This window comes from Ischnura elegans, chromosome 4 (genome assembly GCF_921293095.1).
Source record: "Ischnura elegans chromosome 4, ioIscEleg1.1, whole genome shotgun sequence".
Lineage (NCBI taxonomy): Eukaryota > Metazoa > Arthropoda > Insecta > Odonata > Coenagrionidae > Ischnura > Ischnura elegans.
The window spans coordinates 117318860-117343963 of record NC_060249.1 but is presented as its reverse complement, the minus strand read 5'-3'; the positions used below and the strand labels follow the sequence as shown (position 1 = coordinate 117343963).

The 25104-nt window shown below is 35.0% G+C and overlaps 2 protein-coding genes across 8 annotated transcripts in view; one reads left to right on the top strand and one right to left on the bottom strand.

Annotated features, from left to right (window-relative positions):
* The window catches only part of LOC124157938 (polyphosphoinositide phosphatase), a 67786-nt gene extending 43266 nt beyond the window's left edge, over nt 1-24520 (top strand). For all 7 annotated transcript variants that reach the window (XM_046533040.1, XM_046533041.1, XM_046533046.1 and 4 more), the window contains 4 exons: nt 3401-3524; nt 3614-3772; nt 7913-8066; nt 23981-24520. In XM_046533040.1, the coding sequence (XP_046388996.1) occupies nt 3401-3524; nt 3614-3772; nt 7913-8066; nt 23981-24279 (736 nt within the window). In that variant the 3' untranslated portion in view covers nt 24280-24520. The remainder of the gene's footprint in view (nt 1-3400; nt 3525-3613; nt 3773-7912; nt 8067-23980) is intronic.
* LOC124157940 (ubiquitin-60S ribosomal protein L40) lies at nt 1078-1919 on the bottom strand. Its single transcript, XM_046533047.1, has 3 exons — nt 1810-1919; nt 1470-1663; nt 1078-1382 (listed from the first exon to the last, which is right to left on the bottom strand). The coding sequence occupies exons 2-3, from the start codon at nt 1657-1659 to the stop codon at nt 1186-1188; spliced, it is 387 nt and encodes a 128-aa protein (XP_046389003.1). The 5' UTR covers nt 1660-1663; nt 1810-1919; the 3' UTR covers nt 1078-1185.
* Nucleotides 24521-25104: the final 584 nt, after the last annotated feature.

Genomic DNA, 25104 nt, shown 5'->3' with positions numbered 1-25104 from the left:
ATGTGTATGCACAAGGAATTACGCACTTCAGAAATTTGGTGTGCTGATAGAAAGTGAGCCACGGTAATTTTTGACAATTTGAGAACAACAGCTCTTCAAAATTATTCACTGGTTAGTATTGGAGAAGACAATACCAGGCCATGGTCAATAATTAAAATATTAGATTTTCCCAGATTAGACCACATTGGCCTTGGAATAGATGAGAAAAGCAAAGATTACACATCACACACACTGAAATGCCTATTCATAATTTTTCAAAATAGCAGATGCAATGAATCAGCCACAGTAAAGTGATTATTACCCCATTGCTTTTATCTTTCTCCCCTTAACATAAGAGTACTTGGGAAAAGTTTTTAAACAACCTAAATTATTCCGTGGTCAACAAGCTGGAATTACATTACCAGCAAAACCATCACTGGTTAACTCAGAATGCTACTAATTAATTTCGGTTGAAAACTTTAAATGCCAAATATAATTATACTGAAATGCTGCTATTGCATCTACTTACTTCATGAATAGCATACATTTCCAAGCTAAAATTAAGACATTCCAAAACCACCAGCTTATTTATGCCTCTCAACTCCGTATGAATCCGTGATTGGAGATAAATCCTGGTCACAATCCAAGTCAGCAAATTCGCTGATCCTACCAGCAACACTAATCTGACACTACTAGTGCATGGGCAGGCATGCGGCTGTACAAGAAGTTTATCAAGTTGTAGTAAATCTCAATGCCAAGGCTATTTATTTCAACGACGTGGATTCAAAAATTAAAACTTAAGGGGAGAGAACAATCCCACGACCTTGGCACATAGACCACCTCCCAAGACAACGGTAACAATCGTTAACCTAACTCATACAAAGGTTTGACATCAAATTACAAAATGGATGATTAGCATAATGGCACAAGAGATTTCCAAGTTATGCGCAGATAATTGCATTTTATGAAAATTTGCTAATTTCGCATGCAGCACATGCTTTCTACAGCATTGTAAGTGCCCACCTTCAAACGACCCGAGAACACCATCCAACCAGGCAGAATATTGGAGCGGTTCGATTTAAATAACAAAGAAACCAATTTTTCATACAATAAATTTTATATTATTCCTTTACATACATTTTCCCAAGATTTCACATATCTGAAGATTGCTCTTGCGTTACCCAAGTGTTGTTTGATAATTAACTTCTACTTCAGCTTCTTCTTTGGGCGGATGTTGTTTGTGTGACCACACTTTGTTTTACGGCAATTGGTGGCACGGGGATGAAGTCTCGCGTAACACTTGCGGCAAATCATCTTGTCACAGTTGTATTTCTGCGCCAAAATCCTTAGAGTTGGCTCAATGACTCCACCACGGAGACGAAGAACCAAATGAAGCGTGGATTCTGTGGGAAATGACAATGTATTTAGAACCATAAGCACTTCATTAAGTGTGCAGAGAATCTTCACCATTCTTAGAGCAATGAAAATACCTTTCTGGATGTTGTAATCAGATAGCGTGCGTCCATCTTCCAACTGCTTTCCTGCGAAAATTAATCTCTGCTGATCCGGGGGAATTCCTTCCTTGTCTTGAATCTTGGCTTTCACATTTTCAATAGTGTCTGAAGGCTCTACTTCAAGGGTTATGGTTTTCCCTGTGAGGGTTTTCACGAAAATCTGCATCTTTCTGAAAAACCATGTAAGGAGTTGCATAAGAGAAAAGCGGAAAAAACATCATACTAGCAACCGCTAACAACTTGAATACATCGTATATTTTAAAAATTCACCTCAAAAACCAATTATACTACATACAATTAAAAAATCAAAGCCTACCTTTCTAGATGCACACGTGCTACTTTCCAGGGACGTAATCGGAGGAATCGCTATTAGTGAATTTAATCGATTGTTGTCCATGAATCGATATATATCGATAGTGCGAAACAATCGAGTTACTCAACCAGTCGATACAAGTCGATATTTCACATTGTGGAAATTGGAAAAGTTGGAATTCGCTGCGGCCAAGGAAATGCAGTTTCGTAAATAAATAGTTAAGGTCTGACTTAGTGCCAAGTTAATGGTATGTGATAGCCTAGGATGATATGGGTTTATTGATGGATAGGAAGTGATTGGTGAAGTCCATGTTGGAATACCTGTTCACTACAAGAGATTAATATTAGATTTAGGTTAAGGGATGAATAAAGCGCTGTAATATTGGAACGCTTTTAAAGCCTTATTATTAACGGATGCAATTAATAGAAATTTGTTTTGATAATTGTTTTCTACACGGGGACTATTTATGAGGCTCGGTGCATGGTATCCTGGCGCCCGCCAATGAGCATTCAGCTTGACGAAAGTTCGCGGCAATTTTGGAAGGTTTTGCTTGGGCTTAGGGAAGGCAGAGCTTGAACCAAAGGCATTTCTTTCTAGCATTGTTATATTCGTGGTTCGAAAGTATCGAATTTTAAACCAGGAACAATGCGGAAACCTCAATTGTTATAAAGGTTTTCTATGATTACGCGGTGACACCATCTGTTCTTGCGCAGCTTTGTTTACTAATAATCAGCATGATAAATCTCTCGTCTCAAGCGAGACACTTCTAAAAATTTTGCCTCGATAAGTTTCCCCGAATCGTCAGCATCAACTTTAAGTGTATGGAAGAATTTTAGCCTATCTGAAATCACGATGATCCAAGACTTATCTGTACAAGGCCAGATCTCCGAGTAATGATAGGAAATTATGAAGGTTTCTCTCTGTTTTGTATAGGAAGACCTCTAAAATGGAAGACTTAAGTTCGCTAAGCTCGGATGATTCGTTCTCATACACGAATGTAGCTGCGAGGGCATTTAAAGGTAAGTAGAGATGCATGATACTCCTGCCATGTATATATTACTTTGCTTGCCAGGGAGTTACTCGCATTGTATATTTATTGTCGCATACTCGCATTTATATATCCCCTGCCAAACACCCTAGAGGTGGCTCGCAGGGTATTATGTAGATGTATAGTAGTTTAGCCCTCTTTAGGTTTCTCGTATTGTTTTATTTCATAACTTTAGCCGCCAAGAAGAAAATTGCTGCGACTAAACCCTTAGCCAAATTGGAGTACGTTATCGATCTCTCTTCGGATTCAGACTGTGAACAAAGAAAAAGTGAATCAGTTCCAGCGAAAAAAACTCGAAAATCGAAACCTAAAAGTTCTAAACACGGTACAGCTCGGAAGTGTAAGCGGCATAAGACTTCTGCGACTAAAGATAATCAACGCGAGAGTCCTTTAAATATTGATATCTTGGACGACTATTCGTCATGCAGTGATTCAGTGGAAAATGGGTCGGTGATTCTGTTATATTATTCGGCAGGTTGTGGTGACTTTTTTTTCCAAAGAATTGAACTTTTACAAGTGTGCGTTCACTGGTTTTTTCATTTACAGATCCCTCCTGAGTATATCACCAGTTCGGCTTTCCCCCAAGCCTGTGGATACTACACCTGCGAGTAAGTTTGGTCGGTTTGATGTCTTCGATTCGGACGAAAATAACAGTGATTCCAGTGTTAAGGTATGTGGAAATTTGGTTGAAATTTGCCTGGTTCTTATTCAATGGTATTACCTGTTAGTAATGTTGCTCCATAATTAATTGATATTTAGGTCGTCATGACCGTCAGCGATTCATCCGATGTTGAAGTTATTACGGCTTCAAATGGTCCCGTGGAATGCGGTAATGAAGAGAGGTACGATGAAAATGAATTGATTTCAATTAAAATATCCTGGAAGTTGCAGCCTGTGGAGAAGTTTCAGCTAAGGAGGGTGAGTGTTCGGCTATCCAGTCTATTTCCTTCTATTGTTATACTTACTGAATGTCTCTCCTTTATTTATTCCTTGTCCAAAATGTCTGATTTTGTCCAAAAAGTCCTTGTCCAAAAGGTTTGATTAACCCATTGGTGCTTTTTATTCAACACAAGTTATTTTTGTCAAATATTCGTTGAAAAAGTAATTAGTCTGGCTAATAAGGTTCATTTTAACTCGTATCTGTCTTCTTAAATCTTTTCCATCAATAGTTTAAATAACACAGCCTGTCCGATATATCGTACGTCAGGCATAGGGAGCAGTAGTGTGGGTTACTGTTGTGAATTCCTATGGAAATTTTGCTTAATAATTATTCAATAAATGATTCATGTTAAGTCAAGAGTTAAATCATGACTGTGATTTGCTATTCGAAGAAAATAAATTAATGCATATCAATGAGGAAAATAATTTATTTTGACACTTTTACGTGATATTCGCGGAAGCATTTTGGATGAAGCCCAACGGTGCATTTTTGTACTTATGAATTTTGCTCCCCCTTTAAACTCTACACTATGCCTTTTGGTAACTATAAATAGTGGCCAGAGGTTAAGGCGATCAAATCTAACTGAATTAATGGGAACAGGGGTACTTTTTCCTATTAAGAAGCCACGCATTTAGGACAGTAGCATCAAAAATATAGGTTAACATAAGCCACCACCATCTATTCTGTCTTATTCTAAATAAATAATTCTGAACAGAATTAATGGGAACACACACACAACACATTCATCTTTGGACACAACAATCTTTACACCTGACAAGTAAAGCATTATTACAACTTTTAATGCAATAAGCTCCTCTTTGTTCCTTCTTCATCGTCAACTTGTCTAGAGAGGACAGTTTTCTACCACTTGCACATATATTTAGAGAAGCAAGGTGCCTAATGAGTTTTGCGGAAGTGAAGTAATAATAAATAAGCTTGTATCCTATATCTTTTGATACGTTAGCAGCATTTACAAGGGATACACCAACATCTCCTCTTAGACAAAATTTCTGAGGTTTGTGGGCATCTTGTGCACTTGAAATGTGACCTTATAGGCTGGTACATGAGGCCCAATTTTTAAAGCCAAAATGAATGGACTTTCCCCTGTTACATTGTTTTGTGTAATGCTTCCCCCAATAGGGTATCATGCTCTCAATAATCGATTAGTTTCCTTCCAGGCTGCCAAAAAATTCGAAGGCAGTTTCAATCATCGTCAGAAATAGTTTGATTTTAGTCACTTACTTCACTTTGTGAGCTGTCATTGAGGAGTTAATGTCGTAATATAGTTTTAAATCTGATGCTTTCCCGGCAAATATATTCGAAAAAGGCTATTCGGGCTTCCAGCCAGGTGGTCTGTCTCCATTCTGCCAATGTTTCGGAACACGAGAATGGTGAGTGGATGAAGTTTGCAAACTTAATCCACTCACCATTAGCCCTGAGGATGGAACCCGACTCGTGTTCCGAAACATCAGCAGAATGGAGAGAGACTGGAAGCCTTCTTTGAATAGTTTTAAATCGGTTGCAGCAAATGCTTTCCGATATATGTTTGGGCATATCACTCTCTTTGGACCAAAACAAACGTTTATTAGGATACTAGTCGGCCACCTGGTGTTGCTTGGGAAGGATAGTATCCAGAGAAGGGGAAGCTTAGAAATTGGAATTCATGGTCATATTGACCTTTCAATGGGAAAATATGAAAGAACGTATGAAGAAACATCATTTATCAGAATGCACGGTTAAAAGGACAGCAAGGTTATTGGTGGGCCATTTACCTTAGAACGATGAAGTTGCGATAAAAGCCAGTATTGTAACTGGAAGATAGACATATATGGAAGGGGTAGGTAAGGAAGGGTGGAGAGAAACCCGGCGTCGGCATTAGCCTGCTCTCAACAAAAGGCGCCAAGGTGACCAAGGCTTAACGTCCCATCCGACGGACAGAGTGTTGCGCTTGAAATGTCCTCCACACAACACTCAAGCAGGGATCGGGCAGTCTCTGAAAATTCTCTGCCACTGCTGGGATTTGAACCTGAGCCCGCCGGGTGGGAAGCCAACACTCTAGCCACTACACCATCGTGATCCCCCCACATGCTTTATTAATATTCTTTTAATTCATCTTATGAAACCTACTAAGATAGAATGTGATCTGCAGCTGTTCACCCTACTTATTTATAAATTTTAAGTGGAGGTTTGGTATAGTAAGAAGGGGTTTAAGATTTTGTGGAGGTGCGACTGTTTGGCTGGAGGTGCTGAACTCGTAGGCAACACACAGGCTTCATTTTTTTAAAAGTATATTTTGAAGATTACTAACGCTGGAAGATTTGTTGTCCGAACTCATTTGCATTTATGGACTAAGGCAATTCTAGCAACATATTATGAGCATATAATACACCAAAACACTAAAAATTTTTATTAAAGATTACCAATTTAAACATAAGTAACATCACTCTTTCCTTTTAAATGGAGGCTATGTAATTTAACCATAAAGCAGTATAGCATGTGAATATTTCTTGCTGATTGTCTAAATGACTAATTGAACCTGGTTTCTTGTAAACCTTGTTTCTTTAAAAACTAATAAAACGCTGTTATAATTTTCTTGAAATTTTTTTTTCATAACCTTTTCTGTGTTACGACTTGAATGATTAAGGCTTGCCCCCCTCTAGTTTTCATCCTGGGTACGCACTTGGAATCGGCATCAACATTGATGTCTAACTCTGCAGCGTTTTATTTGAGAATATAATTCGTTTCTTCTTTATCCCGATTTTCCATTTATGTAGACAATCTATTTGTGCACCATGATGGCTTAGTTATCTTAAAGAATTGGGACATTATAAAAGATGAGGGAAAATGTTTAAACTTGTGTGCATTTAAGCGTTTAAATATTAAAATAGATTTCTTGAAAAAGATGTTGGAACTGAGGTCTCAAAGGAGCTTATGATTGCTGTCACACCTCACGTATTTCAATAATTTCATCTGCAAAGAATACAGTCTGGTCAAAATTTATTTTTGCTGGATAAGTATTTAATTAGCTCATATTTCTCATTCTCTTGATGGTTTTTGTGACTCTGAATCTAAATATGGATTTGTTCCGGAAATTTGTGTCACCACATTGCAAAAAATGCCAAAAAGTTCAGGTGGGCTAATTTGTTTATAAATGTAAATCTATTGTCTTTTTAAGCTTGGTTTATTGATTGAAAAGTTAAAAAAGATCATGGGAAGTTTAAATTAAATAGGGGAAGATACATTTTGAAAGTAAGGGTAGGTGGTTGGTGAACAAATGATTTCAAATGAACTCTTCACTTAGATGAACAATTTGAACAATTTACAATGTTGCAGGTAAATCTTTAAATTTGATCAAAACTTAATTTTTTTTTGTTTCCAGCTTTTTTTTTTACCTAAAATTCATCTCAAAATCTGCTGAAAGGGTGAATAATAAAATAGGCTATCCAGGGATAGTTATTATATATTAGCCAAATATTTTCTCCAGGATTATAGTCATGTTTGTTTGCTCATTGCGTCATACCTGATCTGTCCTCTAAGAAAGTATTGACATTCTGCGATGAAACTGTCAGTAATCACTATGAGCAGTGTTAACATTATGAAATTTACTACATACTTATATGTATACCAACGCAATCAAAAATGCCCAGTTTATATAATTCATTCAAAGAACTGAAGTGATCATTATCCAAGTAATTGTTGGGCCTTTGAGCTAGTGGGCATTATTATCTATTGATTCCTGTATTAATGCCTGATCTATTGGAAATTTTCTCTTGAAAATAACAATCTGCCATACCATGTAAATTAAACAAATTTTACACTCATCAACTTGACTTAAATGATGTCAACTTGACTTTAGGTGAATAATAATGACCTTTACTCTAGAAAAGAACAATTATTTTGCAATCTCTCTCATGGCAAGAGACGAGTGAGAAGTTGACTGGCACATTGTGTGATAGCTTATTGTTTCATCCCCATCTTCGCACCATCCAAGATGCCCAGGAGGTGCAATGTTCTCTTTGTGTAAATTTGAAAAGAAAAACATCCTTAATTTGGTTAAGATGACATGGAGTGCTGTAACATACAGTTGCTGATATTTTAATCTTTTTCCTTACTTGCAGCATCAAAAGTTCAAGACTTTAATGGACCATTTTGCAAAACTTGAAGGTGTTCCTCTGCAGAAAATTGTTATCTATGGAGGAAAGGACTGTACCAGGCTGATAGAGCCTTTTGACACCCCTGATACTGTTGGTGTTACAGTCACTGATGTCTTAGGTATTTCTTCATTCTTTCATTGTCTATCTTCACCTTGAAAATAAAGCAGTAAATTCCAAAACAGCACAAGTCCACTCGTTATAGTGTCAAGAAAATTTTTTTTTGTCTTATTACCTACTGGTTTGTTCAAATGTCCAAATGCCTACTTCACAAGGTCTCTATTCCTTCTTGTGTATCAGAAGATAAAAACTGTGAATTATTTTGTCAAAAAAGATAAAACTATGTTTTCGTGCTGTTTTGGAAATCATATGATTATATGTACTCATGTTAACTTTTGTTTAGTTGCACACAATTCATTGTAAAACTTTGATTTTTATGGAAATTATGATTACATGTAAAGGTACATAACAATAATGCATGCTCCTAATGTGTTTCAGTTTGAATTCCAGTCTTAATTTTCTGAGGCAATTTCTTATTGTTGTATTGATATGTTACTCTATAAAGCTGCATTCTAGTCTGGAATAATTATTTTAAGTAGGGGAGACTTGAAATACTCAAGTAACACAATATCGGATGATCACAGAATAATTTCAGATGTCGCTGATGCATCAAGCTATTATTATACAGTGGAACCTCGATTTATCGTTTTTCAGGGGGATGGATGAAAAAAACGATGAATGCGGGAAAACGATCAATGCGGGATTGTTTGTCCGGGTTGCCTATGTCCCAGGAAACGCTGGATTTTTGCGAATTATGACATTCAATAGTGGATTCAAAAAAGATTTTAGCTGATTACAGGAATATTATTCCTTTATCGAAACACTTAGGTCATATTGTTGATTCGGATTATATCTCTTTCAAATATCCTGAAGGAAAACGCCGCCTTGCTAAAAAAATGTTTCACTCCACTCGGAATTTTCACTGCTATTATGCATTTCTGTTCGACGTAAAAATTCTTATCCATCAAATGACATTTCAAGTACACGTATTTACGAGAGAAATGTGCGTGTTATGCCTCAAACAACTGATTTCGCCGTCGCAGTGATTGGCTATAGGATGTATCAAGAAGGCCAAAAATAGTTTATTATTTGAAACGTTCCTTTCTTGCAATTAAATTTTTAATATGATTGAGGCAATGTGGCGTTAATCGTCAGCGGCACGCCCACCTGATCCTCGGCTTCATCCCACTTCTTGTTTTCACCAAGGATCTCGCTCTACCCCCACCCCTGCCGTCATGTACTAGCGGACATAACGAGGCGTGCTGTAATATTCTCGCATTTCTAGCCCGGATTTTCTTCGTCTTCAATTATTTTCAGTCTATCCTTTTAAGTTCTCACTTGTGCCTTCGGAATGGCCATGGTCCGAAGACGAAAAAGAATAAAACTAATAAAAATGAAACCGGACTCTATTGAACCCACACGGAAAACACTCGCCGCGGCGAGGTTGACTTTAAGTCAACCCACCCTGGAAAGTACGGAACCACTCGTACGAGGTGAAGTTCGGCACTAATGCTATCGCGTACGGCATAAGCAGAGCTTACTGCAGAGGGTGAAGCATGACCATATGACTGCGCAATTAAATTTTTTATCCTATAGAGAAGGCAACTTACCCACTCATTTCTAACAATAAGTAGCGTAGCTCTAGATGAGCAGATGAATTCAGATTGCTAGTAGGGAGAAACAAAATATCCTGAGAAGACAACGCTTCGTTAGCACCTCAGACAGGTGAGACTTGTAGCATAACTCGTAAATTGTAACCAGACGCCCTGTTTTCGAAAAAAAAATCCGCTTCAACTGCCGTGAAGCTCACTATCAGCTGCGAGGATATCGATATTCGACAGAAATCATCATCTTATTATACCAACTATTTTCTTGCTAAAAATGGTTAATTAACGTTAGAAATACGTCGTGTTTGGTATCATTCTTTTTTGAATTACGTGCACATCACTAATATCTCAATATAATAGAAGTATAATACCAATTGCCGAAATTCATTTTTACACACCTTTTGGGCTAATAGGTGATTCATGCAGCAGTTGACATCCAGAGGTGGGGATCCTAAAAGCAGGTCAGCTAAAAAAAAGTCAGCCGTCGAGAAAGGGGGAAGCGTGAATAAGGTTTCTTTTGTTCTCGAGTAACTTGATATTTTCTTTCGAAGCTAAGGTCTTCGTAATACGATCCCTGCTTGAGCTGGGATCTTTTTTTTATTTCGGAGAAGAGGAAAGCTTCAGACGGGGAGAGGCGAGTGCTGAATGGAGGGGGATACCGGATCTTGGGAAATGCGATAATGTGACTATCCCACGGCACTCAGCTTCTCCCTATCGTATTTCAATCTCCTGGGGAAGATTCAAACTATGTGTCTGTCGTTATTAGCCATAAATAACACGTAGTAAACACTTCGTCTCATTTTCGTCAAACGATAAATGCGGGAAAATTATACGACGGGACCGCGATCTTCAAACGATAAATGCGGGAAAACGATACTTCGGGGAACGATATATGCGGGAAAAAATTACATTGTCCTTATGGAACTTAATTTGGGACCAAGAGCGGCGAACGATGAATGCGGGAAAACGATGAATGCGGGAACGATAAATCGGGGTTCCACTGTATATTAAAGTCAGAAAGTTCTTTTTAATCCAAAATCATTTCAGGGTACATATTTTGCAAGGTACTTGCTTTCTATCACCTCCATAATATTGCACTAGTTGTAATGTATGGGCATCTATCCCAGGTGATGATCATGTCAGGTGACCTGAAATAAACGACAAGGACTGTGCAGTGTGTTGCTCTTTCAAGCAGTTCTCACAGACCTTGAAAACTATCATTCTCCACAAAAAATTCTTATGATGCTAATGTCAATCATCTGCAATTATAGATAATGTTGTGCGCAAATAAACGTAGACATCATTTGAAAGATTTCAAAGTCCTCACAGAAAGATAGATACTTAGATTCCAGTCTCTTGATTATAAAAGAAAAGTTTGTGCCAATTCTAAGTTGGAATGTTTGGGAAAGATTTATTGACATTTTTGAAAGGGTTAAATTTAGGAGTGATACTACATCATTTTTTGCATTTTTCTTGTGTTTTGTAAAGTCCTAGCTTATAAATAAGCCATTATTCATGGCTTGAAAACTACTTGGTGGAGAAATAGAGGGAAATTGGTTTTCAAGCCACATTTTTTTGTCAGAATGTGAAAAAGTATTGTGTCCATAAAATGCACAGTATTTTTCCAAAGTCTTGTCTGGGTGTTTGGTTAAAGGTGAATGCAGACCAAAAGAGAAATTTCATCCAAACTGAGACCATGAGGGATAAACATTTGTTGATATGAGGTGGGATGACTTATTTTATTTCTCATGAATCATTATGAGCTTCCAGGTAGGGAAAGGTAACATTTCTCTTTGCCGTTTTATAGGCTTTATTTTTCTTCATTATGCCTTTTTTATGCTATATTTGAAATAAAATCTCCATACCTGAGAATAGATGGAAAAGGTGCCTCAGAGTGAAAGTGTCTAGCACCCCTGGTGTTCATTGGCTATTTATCTATCTATGTTGTCTATGTGCAAAATTTCAAGTTAATAGGTATGGTTTCAAAGACTCGGTATTTATAGCCTCAAACAGTCCCATTTATTTAAAATAGTATCAATTCTCTGCGTATATTATGCACAGGCTACTTGAGGTAAGAAATCTCAGTTTGCTAGGAAATCAAAGGTCGATTTTTAGCTCATTTCAAAAAGCATATGTGCATGTGCTTCGATGTGCATTTCATACTACATCAAAAACCAAATATCAAATTTTCCTTAATTCACATAAAATTCGTGTTGTGTTAGAGAATTTTTACTTTTCTTATTACAGTTCAGGTTGTTATTATTGTGATATAAACTTTGCGTTCTGCATTAGTTACTTATTCTGAAGCCCAATAACACATTCTTCATACTTCACGTGAGAAAGGCATTGTTCTCGAACATTTTCACTTTTCTTAAGGCGATTCAGGTTTCTCAGTCTGTGGTATAAAACTCTGCGTTGTCCATTATTGACTTCATTTGAAGCCAAATTTCATATTTTCCTTGTTTCACATACAATTCGCGTTGTTCTCGAGAATTTATACTCATAATATTACATTTCAGGTTTTTGGTTTTGAAGTACAAAATTTTGCATTTTTCATTAGCAACTTCTTCTGAAGCCCAATTTCATGATTTTCTTATTTCACATGAAAATCGTAATGTTTTAGAGAAGTTTTTGTTTCTGATTGAAATTCAGGATTTTGGGTCTTGGCTACAAAATATTGGGTTTTTCAATATTTACTTAATTTGAAGCCTAATTCCGTATTTTTCTTACTGAGCATGATAAATGCGTTCTTTGGCGAAAATATTTACTTTTCTCTTTGCGATTTAGGTTTGTGTTTCTATGATATAAAACTCTGCGTTGTGCATTATGTACTTCATCTGAAGCCCATTTATTTGTTTTCATTACTTCACATGAGAATCACGTTGTTTTAGAGAAATTTTACCTTTCTTGTTGTAAATTAGGTCATTTGTGCTTGTTTTACAAAACTTTGCTTCTGCAATCCACATTTCTTATTATGGCGAAGTTCATATTTTTGTAACAACACATTTGAAACGAGCTGTTTTTTTGGAGACATTTTACTTTTCGTATTGTGAGTCAGTTTTTCTTGGTCAGTGATTCTAAACTTTGCATTTCGCTTTTTATACTCAATCTGAGGCCCAATTTCATACTTTTTCTTACTTCTAATGAAAATTGCATTTGAATTGGGAATTTCCACTTCTCTTATTGTAAATCAAGTTTTTTGGCCTCTGAGAAAAAAATTTTCGTTTTGGATTAGTTACTTCATCGTATGGCCAGTTTAAAAAATTTTCGTACATGAATGGGAATCACCTTGTTTTTGAGAATTTTTACTTACCTTTTTGCGATTTAGATTTTTTTGTTTTTTATACTTTTCTTATTTCATATAAGAATCGCGTTGTTTGCGAGAATTCTTACTTTTCTTATTGTAATTCATGCTTTGGGCCTGTGATACAAAAGTTTTCCTTTTGCAGTTATTACTTCATATTTTTCCCATGTAAAATTTTTCTTCCATCACATGAGTTTCACATTGTTATTGTGAATTTTCACTTTTTTTAGAAAATCCGGTTTTGGAATTCTGCACCAAATTTTTTTGTTTTGCATTCATTATATTCACATTTTCATATTTTTTCACTTCACAAGTTTTTTGGTCTCTGATAAAAATTAATCATTTTGTATTAGTTGTTGCTACATCATTTTCCCAAATTGTATTATTTCACTTTTCAAGAAAATGGCACTGTTTTTGAGAATTTATGCTTTAATTTTTGCGAAAAAGGTTTTTAGGTTTTTCATAATTTCCTTACTTCACATAAGATTCGCCATGTTTGCGAGAATGTTCACTGTTTATTGAAATTGATGTTTTTGGGTGTATATTACACAACTTTTCGTGCTGCATTAGTTACTTCGTTTGAAACCCTAGGCTTTAGCTTTCATTAATCAGAAGAGTTGTTTTAGAGAATATCTATTTCTCTTATTGAAATTCAGGTTTTTTGATCCGTGATAGAAAATTTTATGGTTTCATTATTTACTTAATCTGAAGCCCAATTCTGTACTCTTCTTACTTCCCATGTGAAATTCGTCATTTTTTAGAAATTTTTGAGCTGAATTTTTGCAATACAGGGTCTTGGACCTGTGTTGCTAAATTTTTTATTTTGCGGTAGTTACTTCGCTTTTTCCCACATCAATTTTTTTATATCCCATGAGATTTGCATTTTTATCATGAATTTTTTCTTTTCATGTTGCAATTCCATTTTTTTTCAGAATTAAAAGTTTTTGTTTTGCATTAGTTACTTCATAATACAGTAAAACCTCTATGTAGTGAACCTCTTTACATCGTAAACCTCTATACATCGTACCAACCCTCTGGTCCCGTCAGATTTACATGTAAATTTATAGGCAAACCTCTCTATAGTGAACCTCTTTATATCGTAAATCCTCTATATATCATAGCAACGAGACAACCCCGAGACGGCCTAACTACCTCCGCATTTCGTACCGAGACAACTAGAGACCATTAATGCAGCCGCGATAACGAGAAATTAGCTAGGGCCATTTTGTTCCAAATGAGAGCATACCTAACATTAAATAAGAAAAAGGCAACGAACTATCCTAATCATTTTAAGTGACAGTAAATGAAGACAGAATGCATCGTTTTCTCTTGAATCATTGTAAAAATTGCGCGATAGCACTCGCTTTCTGTTACTTATGGCTTTATTTTCCTGTAAGTGCTTACATACTATGTTCATTTGATAAAAGAGGCGACCAGCGCAGCCTATAATCCCTTGCCGGCGGATATATTTCAACTAACTTCACGCCCATTCATGGAGACAGAATTACTCAACCGCATTGCTACTTCCGTTTCTAAAATGAAAATATTTCATGAATTTACTGTGACTCGAAATAAATCAAATACAGTTTTGCAGTTATTTTATTCTCATATTTCCCAGTGTAGCACTTTCTTACTACCGCCTTGATAATTTTTTTCGATGCTTTCGTGAACGATCGTAGTTTACAATTTATTGCGCTTAGCGACAGTCATATGTCTTGCGTGCGTATTTTTGCCGCGAAATCCGACTCTTCCATCGGGAGTCCGGGACGTCAATTTCTAGCAATACTGAACGAACATCACTCCATGCGCGGCAATGTTAGGTGAAGGAGACAGCTAATTAGCTGATGCGCGGCATTCTGAAGTAGTTCGCCCAGCATTCTCACTGGGAAATTACGTCGTTTCGCAGACCTAACGTTTCTTTGTGCCCTCGACAGAGTTTTTCTACGGAACTCTATGAGCATTGTATTTTAGAGAAAGGGAATTCGACTAAATTTTCAAAATTACGCTCAATTTCTTGTTTATTTTTCGCAATAGTCACGTGTTTATTTATTTTTTTATAATCTTTAACGAGTCATACGTTATAAGAATGATAAATGAATTTTCTAAAATATATTAGGAGGTTTTTCAATTATTTGCCATAAAATATGAAAACATACGAAAATTACTTAATTAATTATAATTATATATAAAACAAGGCGGCTGCTTGACATTACCACATTCTGAGGAATTTTCCGAGCCATCGACGAGGGACAGGAAAAGAAAGAATTAGCACTGACCTTTGGAATACCATCATTCACCCTGACATCTATTTTAAACAACCAAGGAGAAACAGATGAAACTGTATATCTAGGCTGCACAAATAAAAAAACGCGGGCAGTGAAATAAGAGGATGAAGGAATTATGTTAAGAAATATAAAACTTGTGTACTTCCCTCCAAACACTACTAGTAAATTACAACCCTTAGACCAGGGAATTATTTCTTTGGTCAAAAGGCATTATCGAAAACAGCTAGTGATTTATTTTTTATGGAGAGTGAATAGTGAAAACGACATTAAAAGTGCTCATGGAACATCCTTCAGACCATGCACAGGCTGTCCCTTCCGTGGAAGGAATTAATATCCTCAATTTTTGAGAAATGCTTCATCAAGGCTGGGATTAAGGGTGGTAGCAAACAGGAGGAAAGTGAGATATTTGAGAATGAACCTACAGAGTGGGATAAAATCAACAAAATAGTAGACACAAATTCAACATTTGAAGACTTTGTAAATGTTGATAATGATTTATTCATATGTTCCTCACATGAGCTGGAAGATAGTGGTGAAGGAGATGTATATATATCGCAGGATACAGGAAGAGATGGATTTAGAGGAAGATGTTGGTAATGAGGAATCAGTTACAGTTCCATCCAAAAAAGAGGTTGAGGATTCATTGAACGTAATTGAATGGTTTTTATTAAGCATGGAGGAATGCGATCATAATATGATTGTATTCAATAGAATTGAATGCGATCATAATATGATTGTATTCAATAGAATTGAAAACATTATATCGAAAGAGTTTGAAAAAAGGTTTAAGCAAACCCAATAACTGATTTCTTTCCTAAAAAGTCCTCTTGAACAAGTTATTTTAACCTTTGTGTAATCATTAAATTGTAAATATATGTTCACTAATGCATGCATGTATGTTTAAATATATTAATATTATGATTTATTAATAAAATGGTGCCTATCACTAAAACCTCTCTATAGTGAACCTCCATACATCAAATTGCCCAAATTTTGGTCCCCTCCATTACGATGTAAAGAGGTTTTACTGTATTCCCAATTTCATATTTTTTTCACTTCACTTGAGGATATCATTGTTTTAGAGAATTAATACTTTTACATATTAATTAAAGTTATTGGGTTTTCGGTAAAATACTTATGTTCTGCATATATGCTTTTTTCATCTAAGGTCCAATTTTATGTTTTCTTTTTCATATGAAAATGTTGTTTTTTTTTAATACCTTTCTCTTTGCAATTCAAGTTTTTTGGGTTTGTGACAATAATTTATTTCTGTATGTTGTTGTTGTAGAGAATTTTTACTTTTCTTATTAAACTTCAGCTTTTTTGGTCCGTGATACAAAAATTTGTGGTTTCATTATGTACTTAGTCTGAAGCCCAATCCGTATTTTTCTTACTTCACATGAGAAATGCAGTAATTTTCGGCTATTTTTTTTAAATTTTGACTAAAGATGCTTTGACAGTAATATAAAACTCTCCATTGCGCTTACTTCATCTGGAGCCCAGTTATGTTTTCCTTACTACACACGTTGTTTTTGAGAAACTTTTCTCATTACTAATCAGGTAATTTGAGTTTGTGATACTATACTTTGCCATCTGCAATCCTCATTTTTACTAATGGCGAAGTTGATATTTTTTTAACAATGTTGGTAGAGATTTTTCGAGATTTTTCTCTATTCGTATTTTGAGTCATTTTTTTGTCATTTTTTTATATTTTTCCATCTGAATCCCAATTTCATTTTTTTACTTTACGTTAGAATCATGTTTTTACGATACTTTTTACTTTTCATATTGTAAATAAGGTTTGTTGGTCTGTAGTACAAAACTTTCCTTCTGCAATATTTACTTCTTCTGAAGGCCAAGTTCATATTTATCTCATGTCTTCGATACAAAACTTTGCGTTCTGAAATCCATTGTTCTTCTGAATGCCATATTATTCTTTCATTTATAGGGAAACTCGTCTTTTCGATGATTTTTTAATATTATTTTGTGATTCATTTTTTGGGCCTTGGATGCCAAACTATGTATTTTTCTTACTATATTTCATCAGAAGTCCAATTTCTTATTTTTTGTTACTTCACATGAGAATAGCCTTGTTTTCGAGAAAGTTGTCTTTTTTTATTTCAAATCAGGTAATTTGGGTTTGTGATAAAAAACTTTGCCTTCTGCAATCCTCAATTCTGTAATGGCGAAGTTATTATTTTTCTGACAACACACATAAACGAGTTGTTTTTCGAGATTTTTTTCTTTTCGTATTGTGAGTTTGTTTTTTTGTTTGTGATAATAAACTTTGTGTTTTTCTTTATATACTTCATCTGAAGCCTGATTTCGTATTTTTCTTACATCTCATGAGAATTGCATTGTTTCCGAGAATTTTCAGTTGTCTTATTGCAATTCAAGGTTTTTGGTCACTGATAGAAATTTTTCATTTTGCATAAGTTACAGCATCTTTTTCGTAATGTGAATATTTTTACTTCACATTTTCGAGAGTCACGTTTTTTTTTAGGCACTTTATTGCTTCTATTACTATTACTTTATTACTTCTTTTTGCAATTAAGGCTTTTAATTATTGATATTTTTCTTACTTAACAAATGAATCACGTCCTTTTCTTATTGCAATCAGGGTTTTTGAAACTGTTATACAAAAGTTTTACTTTTGCATTAGTTACTTCATTTATTTCCCAATTCCATATTTTTTTGCATGAGAAAAGCGTGGTTTTCATGAGTTTTTACATTTCTTTTTACAAATCAGGTTTTTTTGTCTTCGATGAAAAATTTTGCCTGCTGCAATCCTAATTTCTTCTGATGGCGAATTTCATATTTTTCTTTCATTTCCAGAGAAAAGAGTTTTTTTTTTGAGATTTTTTACTGTTCTTATTGTGATTCATATTTTTGGCTATTCTTTGTGTTTATGTATGTTTTATCTTAAGTCCAATTTATTATATTATCCTACTTCAAAATTTTTGCGTTTTGCGAAAGTTACTTCATCTTTTTCCCAATTTGAATTTTTTTACTTGACGTGAGAATTGCGATGTTTTTGAGAATTTATACTTTACGTTTACTGATGAAGGCATTTTGGTTTTTGATATTTTTCCAACTTCACATGAGAATCGTGTTGTTTTTCGTGAATTTTTACATTTTTAATTGAAAATCAGCTTTGTTTTTCTTTGTATATTTCATCTGAAGTCCGATTTCTGATTTTTCCCACTCCACGTTAGGATCGCGCTGTTGAAGAGAATTTTTACTTTTCGAATTGCAATTCAGATTTTTAACGTATGATAAAATTTTTTTTCTTTTTTTGTTAATTCATCTTTTTCCAAATTCAAATTTGTCTTACTTCACATGAGAATCGTGTTTTTTAAATAGAATTTTGGCATTTCTTTTTGCGATCAAGGTTCTTAATTTTTGATATTTTTCTTACTTAACTTATGAATCGCAATATTTGTGAGAATTTTTATTTTTCTTATTGCCATTCAGGTTTTTGAAACTTATACAAAATTTTTACTTCTGCATTAACATAAGTTACTTCATCTTTTTCCCAATTCCATATTTTTTTCACACAAGAAAAGCGTGGTTTTCGTAAATTTTTACATTTCTTATAGCAAATCAGGTTTTTTGGTCTTTGACATAAAACTTTTTCTGCTGCAATCCTTATTTCTTCTGATGGCCAGTGGTAAATTGTTACTTTCTCATTGCAACTCAGGTTTTTTGGTCTGTGATATAAAAGCTAGGATGTGCATTACATACTACATCAAAAGCCAAATATCACATTTTGCTTAATTCACATAAAATTCGTGTTGTTTTCGAAAATTTCTACTTTTCTTATTACAATTCAGGTTTATATATTAGTTTTGTGAAATAAACTTTGCATTCTGCATTAGTTACTTATTCTGAAGCCCAATATTATATTCTTGTTACTTCATGTGTGAGAGGCGTTGTTCTCGAAAATTTTCACTTTTCTCAAGGTGATTTAATGATAGTAAATAGTACACGATGTCTTACCTACTCCACTTTTACTCTTATTAACTTTTATAAGTTCATTTGAAAGGTCTTTTCAAACTCTAAGGAGAAATTTCTGATCATTTTACCCTTGAAAACAATCAGTTTTTGTTTGTTTGGCATTGAATACATCAAATCGAGTATTTTCAAAAATTAAGTTCCCTCCACCAATCATATCTCACTTAATATTCCATTTAGATCATTCCTCATTTCTCTTTGCTGATTTTGTACGAATATAGTTTCAAAGTTTAAGGCAAACTTAGTTTCAAAGAATTCAGTATTTTTAGCTGATTTTCAGTTTCAGTGACTGGACTTTTGGGGACGGTTAGTAAATGAAGCTCAAAGAAGTGAAAAACCTTTCAATTTTTTCAAACTGAATCAATTTGGATAAAAATTTGGAATTAGGCTAATCGTACCCTGTACTTCAAGATCTATATTATGATGATGGACGATTTTGTATTCTTTTGGGTTGAAAACTAACCCTACATTTCAAAAGTTAAAAATCTACAGTTTCCAGCTTTTTATGGATAAAATTTGGTTTTGATTAGTTTCATTGATTGGAAATTGTCGTTTTATGCTTTGGAACATAATTTCAGAATATTTCAACTCTTAAAAAAACAAACCCCTAATAGGGATTAATTAAAAAAATTATGGGCCCTAAAATATAAAATTGCTTAAAATATGTACTAATTTCATTTTAAAACTTTTTAACCCTTAAAAGAACCTTCAAGGAAAGGAAAAAAAGGAAAATTAAACACAAACGTTAATTTACACAAGAATCTTCTAAATATTTACTTGCATAGATAAAAATAAAACTTATACAAACACAGATAAAAATAAATATTTTAATCATTTTCATTCATATAATCATTGTTGTCATCGATGTCATCCCTAACTTCTTCTAATACTGGACAACCCTCACCAGAACACCCAAAACTGATTGAATTGCAATATAAACCCACTTATCTAGAGCCGCATGTAATGGCACACCCATTTTTGTGGTTATAGAAAATCATTTTGAGAAGTTCTTCAGGTGCAGGCGGTTTCATCATTCTAATGCAGTTCAATGGTAAAATGTTTGTTTGTAGCTTCACTGTGCCTCGAAGCTCCGCTCCCATAATCCCCTCTGCCGGCCAGGGGGGTTGGGGAGCACCCTGCAGCTTTGCGAGCATACTTTTGGGAGTATAGGCCGCAAATTTACATTTTTATTTTTTCATGGGAATATCTATGAAAGCAGTTATATAAAATTTACTTTTTCTAAAATTTTATGAAGTACTTGATGTAATTCCAAACTTCGAAAGACATTCGTCTCCTGAAAGTGGACGAAATGTGTGAATGTCGTGGAAATCGTAATTTTCGATTATTTTTCAGAATTGTTCAATTTTTATCTTGGTAACCAAGGGTGATGAAAACAATTTGTTACCGACATTTTGTAGAAGATATTGTGAGCAAATGTAATGATCATATTTGTTATCCAAAACTACGGCGAGGGCAGTGGAAAGTATGAATTTTTTCTGTAACATCGAAATGTCGGAAATAGAAACTCTTGACTCAGGTAAGACTCAAAAGCACGAAGAAAAGTGATGCCAATTTTATTCGTTATCACTTCTGCAATTCCATTTCGTGCAGTAAAATATTAATAACATTATTGTTATTAGTAATTATGGATGAGTTTTTCTGCTTTTCTACTTATGAGGTCGCAGCAGCTTCTTGGTTTGTTTAAAATGTATTAAAAACTTTTAATACAATATTAAATTTTTTACAAACAATGTACGTGTTAGCTAACCTATTCCTTGTCCTCGTAAATACATAAGTATAATACTATTTAAAATTATTGGAGTAATTTCGGGTGTTTTAAAAATACTTATCTATCGCAATAATCTTGTAAGATTAACCTGCATTTTTGTAAATTTTCCATGGAAAACTGATAATTATGGATGAATTTTTCTGCTTTGATTGATGGGCACCCTAAATCTGTCAACTTAAAGCGTTTAAAATATTATGACGGGTCTCTATGATTATTATTTTGCATTTTTATGATGTCTTCACAAAATTGTTTTCAGAGTTTCAATTTGTGTAAACATTATGCTTTACAAAATTAGTAGTCCAATCTTAATTAATTTTTTGTGAAATGTAATGGCTACAATTGCAGCCACTATCCGTCGCCTTTGCCGTATTATTTTCGTTATCTCTTCTGCAATTCCATTTCGAGCAGTAAAATGTGAATGATATTATTATTATTAGTAATTGGGTAGTTTCCTTGATACATAAAAAGGAAACGAAAGGCATTGATTGCGATTCGTTAACCACCATTAGTGTATTCATAATTATCAAATTATTTGATTTTAGAAATCCCAGTTTGGACGAATGTTAATGGTCAATTTTAACCTCATTTGAAAAAGGCTAGATTGGCAGCCATGCGATGCCACTCCACATGACGTACAGTGAGTCCTCGTTCTACGTCACCCCGTTTAACGTCATTTCGCGATAACGTCACGAAAATTTTGAGACCGTCATTCGTTTATCGCACCTTCGCTTCGCGATAACGTCAAGTCTTTTAAATTTCGCGCAAAAAAAGGCGAAGCGGCGGGCATTGCAGGTTGTTCGTTTTGTGGGCGGTGATACAGTCAGTCTAAGCAGAGGATAAAACGGTGTGTTTATTCTTAATTGCGATTACGGTTTTAGCAAAAATTTCTGCAAAATGATTTCTTACGTAGGTGCGTAAGGTTTTACTTGACATAATGGTTTTCAGTAACCTAAAAAGTGATTTCAAGGCATTTTTCCGTGTAGAACTCAGATTTTTTGTCGTCACTTTTTTTGTCGAGTTCACAATAATTTTGGTTCCTGCAACTGTGACGATGTTTCAGTGATGATGATGCCCAGGCGACGCTCGCCCGGGTGACCACCATAGCGAAGCCGAAAAGCAAATGCTGGAAAATGCAAAAATGGAGAAGGATGTACGTCACTGCTGCTATTGTCGTCGATGAAGACAGGAACTCGTATTTATGCGATAGTTTGACTTTCCCACCGTAAAAAATGCCCCACATATGATACGCTTACATTTTTTTCGCGTAGGAATTGTGAGGTCTAGGAGCCGATATTCACTTTTTAAATTGTTTCTTATGGGATATTATGCTTCGATTAATGTCATTTCGTTTATCGTCACATTTTTCAGGAACGGTAAGTGACGTTAAACGAGGACTCACTGTACAGGGACTTAGATGCTATACGAGTATTTAGGAGTTTAACATCATCTGAGATTACCAAATTATGCATGAGGCACAGAGCTCAGGGAAATATCTCTTAATAGTCACTTATTAAAATTGCCTGTGGTTGGAATGTTTCCTTTGTTTGATAAGGAATTTATAATCCTTATTTAAACCAAGCGCTACCTGCTATCAGCCTGCATCGTAGCGGCGCTCAAGGCCACGCACCAAGGTGGAACCAGAATGACGTCACACGGGCTTTTCCCATCATTCATACTAAGCCGTCGCGTTTTTGCGCGCATGAAAATTTTCACTTTTCATTTATTCGCGAAAAATAGACATCGTCATTTAACCCTTAACCAGTGACGTGCAATTCTTGTTACACGTCCAGTGACGCGCGACATCTGGGAGACCGCAATAAATCAAAAATTCATAAAATATTGCTACGCCATTTTTATTGTTTTGTTTAATTTTTCTTTGAATTCTTAACTATTTTAAAACTTATATTAAAATTTTTTCACTCCCAATACGAACTAATATGTCATAAAAAATTGTGATTTGCAGCAGGATCAAAAAACTGATGCCAAAAACACTTGAGTTATAATTATTATGTTTATGTATCAGTATTTTGCCAGATTCAAAAAAGGCCTTGAATGTTAAAGTTGGAAGGCTAAGTAGTAAGTAGCCATGAAATTTATCCCGCTTATTCCTTTTCTTGATGCATTCTTAGTAAGTGACGTGCGGCCTCACAGACCGCTAATCGAGTTCAATTGCAAAGTTACTGAAATTAATGAAAGGAGCGTTAAATTTTAAGAATGGGATGTCCTCGTTATGGTAAAATATGAAGCTAACGAGAACTATAGATATTTTGAAATATTAATTTTGAAAATATTCATAATTTTAGACACGCAGTGGTCTCTCAGACCGCACGTCTCCGGTTAAGGGTTAAAAATCTAAAAGGGTGAAATACATACTCCAGGAGTAATAATATTTCGATTTATGCAATAAAAAATAATGGGAAATTTTTCTGCTTTGATTGCCTGGACACCCTGTATAAATGAAGAAATATTTAACTCCAGTTTTCATAATTATGAAACCAGAAATAGGCAAACCCTTCACTATAAAACAGTGAGAACAAATAGAACTAAATTAGGTCCAAGAGAAATAGGACTACGAAAATAAAATAAACTCCTGCACCATTTAAAAAATCAATGTGAATCATTGGTATCTTTTAAAAGGAAGTTGAAGGCATTCCTGCTTGAAAAGAATTTTTATTCTGCTATGGAATACCTGTCGGACTCCACAATCTTGTGCTTCATTTTCATGTTTTGAAAATATATTATATGTGAAAATACATTCTTGTACATAACATTTCAACTATATGTTTCTAATCTACACGTCCAGTGAAGATTTTATGAATCTCCTTCTACCTTTTTTTTTGACGTGTCTTATGTCTTCTTGTAGACCCTTGGACAAATAAATTATTATTATTATTATTTAAAGTAATTACTACCCATCAAAATGATGGTTCCTTCAAGTGTTAGCGAACTAACTTTGGGAATTTGTGTTTCCTTCAGAGGGTGGCGTGCTGACAGAAGGAGGTGAGTCGAGGGCCACTCGCGTTCGGGGGCTGGCAGGCCAGCACATTGGCGATGGCATCACGGTGAGGGTGCAGGTGGAAGGGGTTCGCTCGTTCCCTGTCATGATTGGCCGTGAGCAGAAGATGCACGTGCTGATGGTGAAGGTTGCCGAGCAGATGGAAGTGGATGTGTCGCGGGTGAAGCTCAGCCTCGATGGGGAGGCCATCGCCCCCGACAGCAATGCCAAAGACTTAGACTTGGAGGAAGGTGATGTCTTGGATTTGCGTCTCCTCTAGCCTGTTGTTAGTAAAAGAGGCGACGTGTCTGTGTAAATACTTTTCCAAAATCTCTTTGTTAATATTTTTCCTGCATTGACTCAGAAATGCTCCAACTGTACAATAGCATCCCACCCTGATGATGAGGACTTTCGAGTGTTTACTTTCAGGGGTGATCTGGATGGGCCATGATTCATAATTTTGTAAGTAACTGAATTAAATATGTAACAAAGTTTTGTAAATAGACTTCATTCCATATTTATTGTGTCAAATTATTTTAAAATTGTCCAAATCCATTTCCAACATTAATTTTTGACAGTGTGTCAATTATATTAATAATCATTATTATGAAATTTTCAGGATATTTTTCTATCTTTCCTTCCCTCTCTGCAATTTCATTTGAACGATCTATGGGGTTGTTCACTTAGACCTGAAAACACAACTTACTAGAAGAAATTGTCAAATGGAAGGGAAATGATAAAAACCAGCCTTTCATAAGGTTATGATAAAGCCATTCTTTAATATGTTTTCCAAAAATGATGCTGCCCACTTTTCATTAGTTGGTGATGACATTTTATTCCTAGTTCATAATTCATTCAGGGAGAAACACTCATGGAGAATGGAGGGACTCACATGAGTGTCAACAACAATGACGCACATGAGCAAGGTCAGGGAGCCGAGAAGTGGTGATGGGTGGTTTGAATTTATGAATATGGTTGTTTAAATTAGTATGAATATATCTACCTAATTTATGCAAATTAAAAATCCAAGAGTTTGGAAGGTCTCCTTTGGGAAACAGAACTTAGAGAGCAAGTTGTGGAGAGAGGAAATTTTTAAGGAATAATA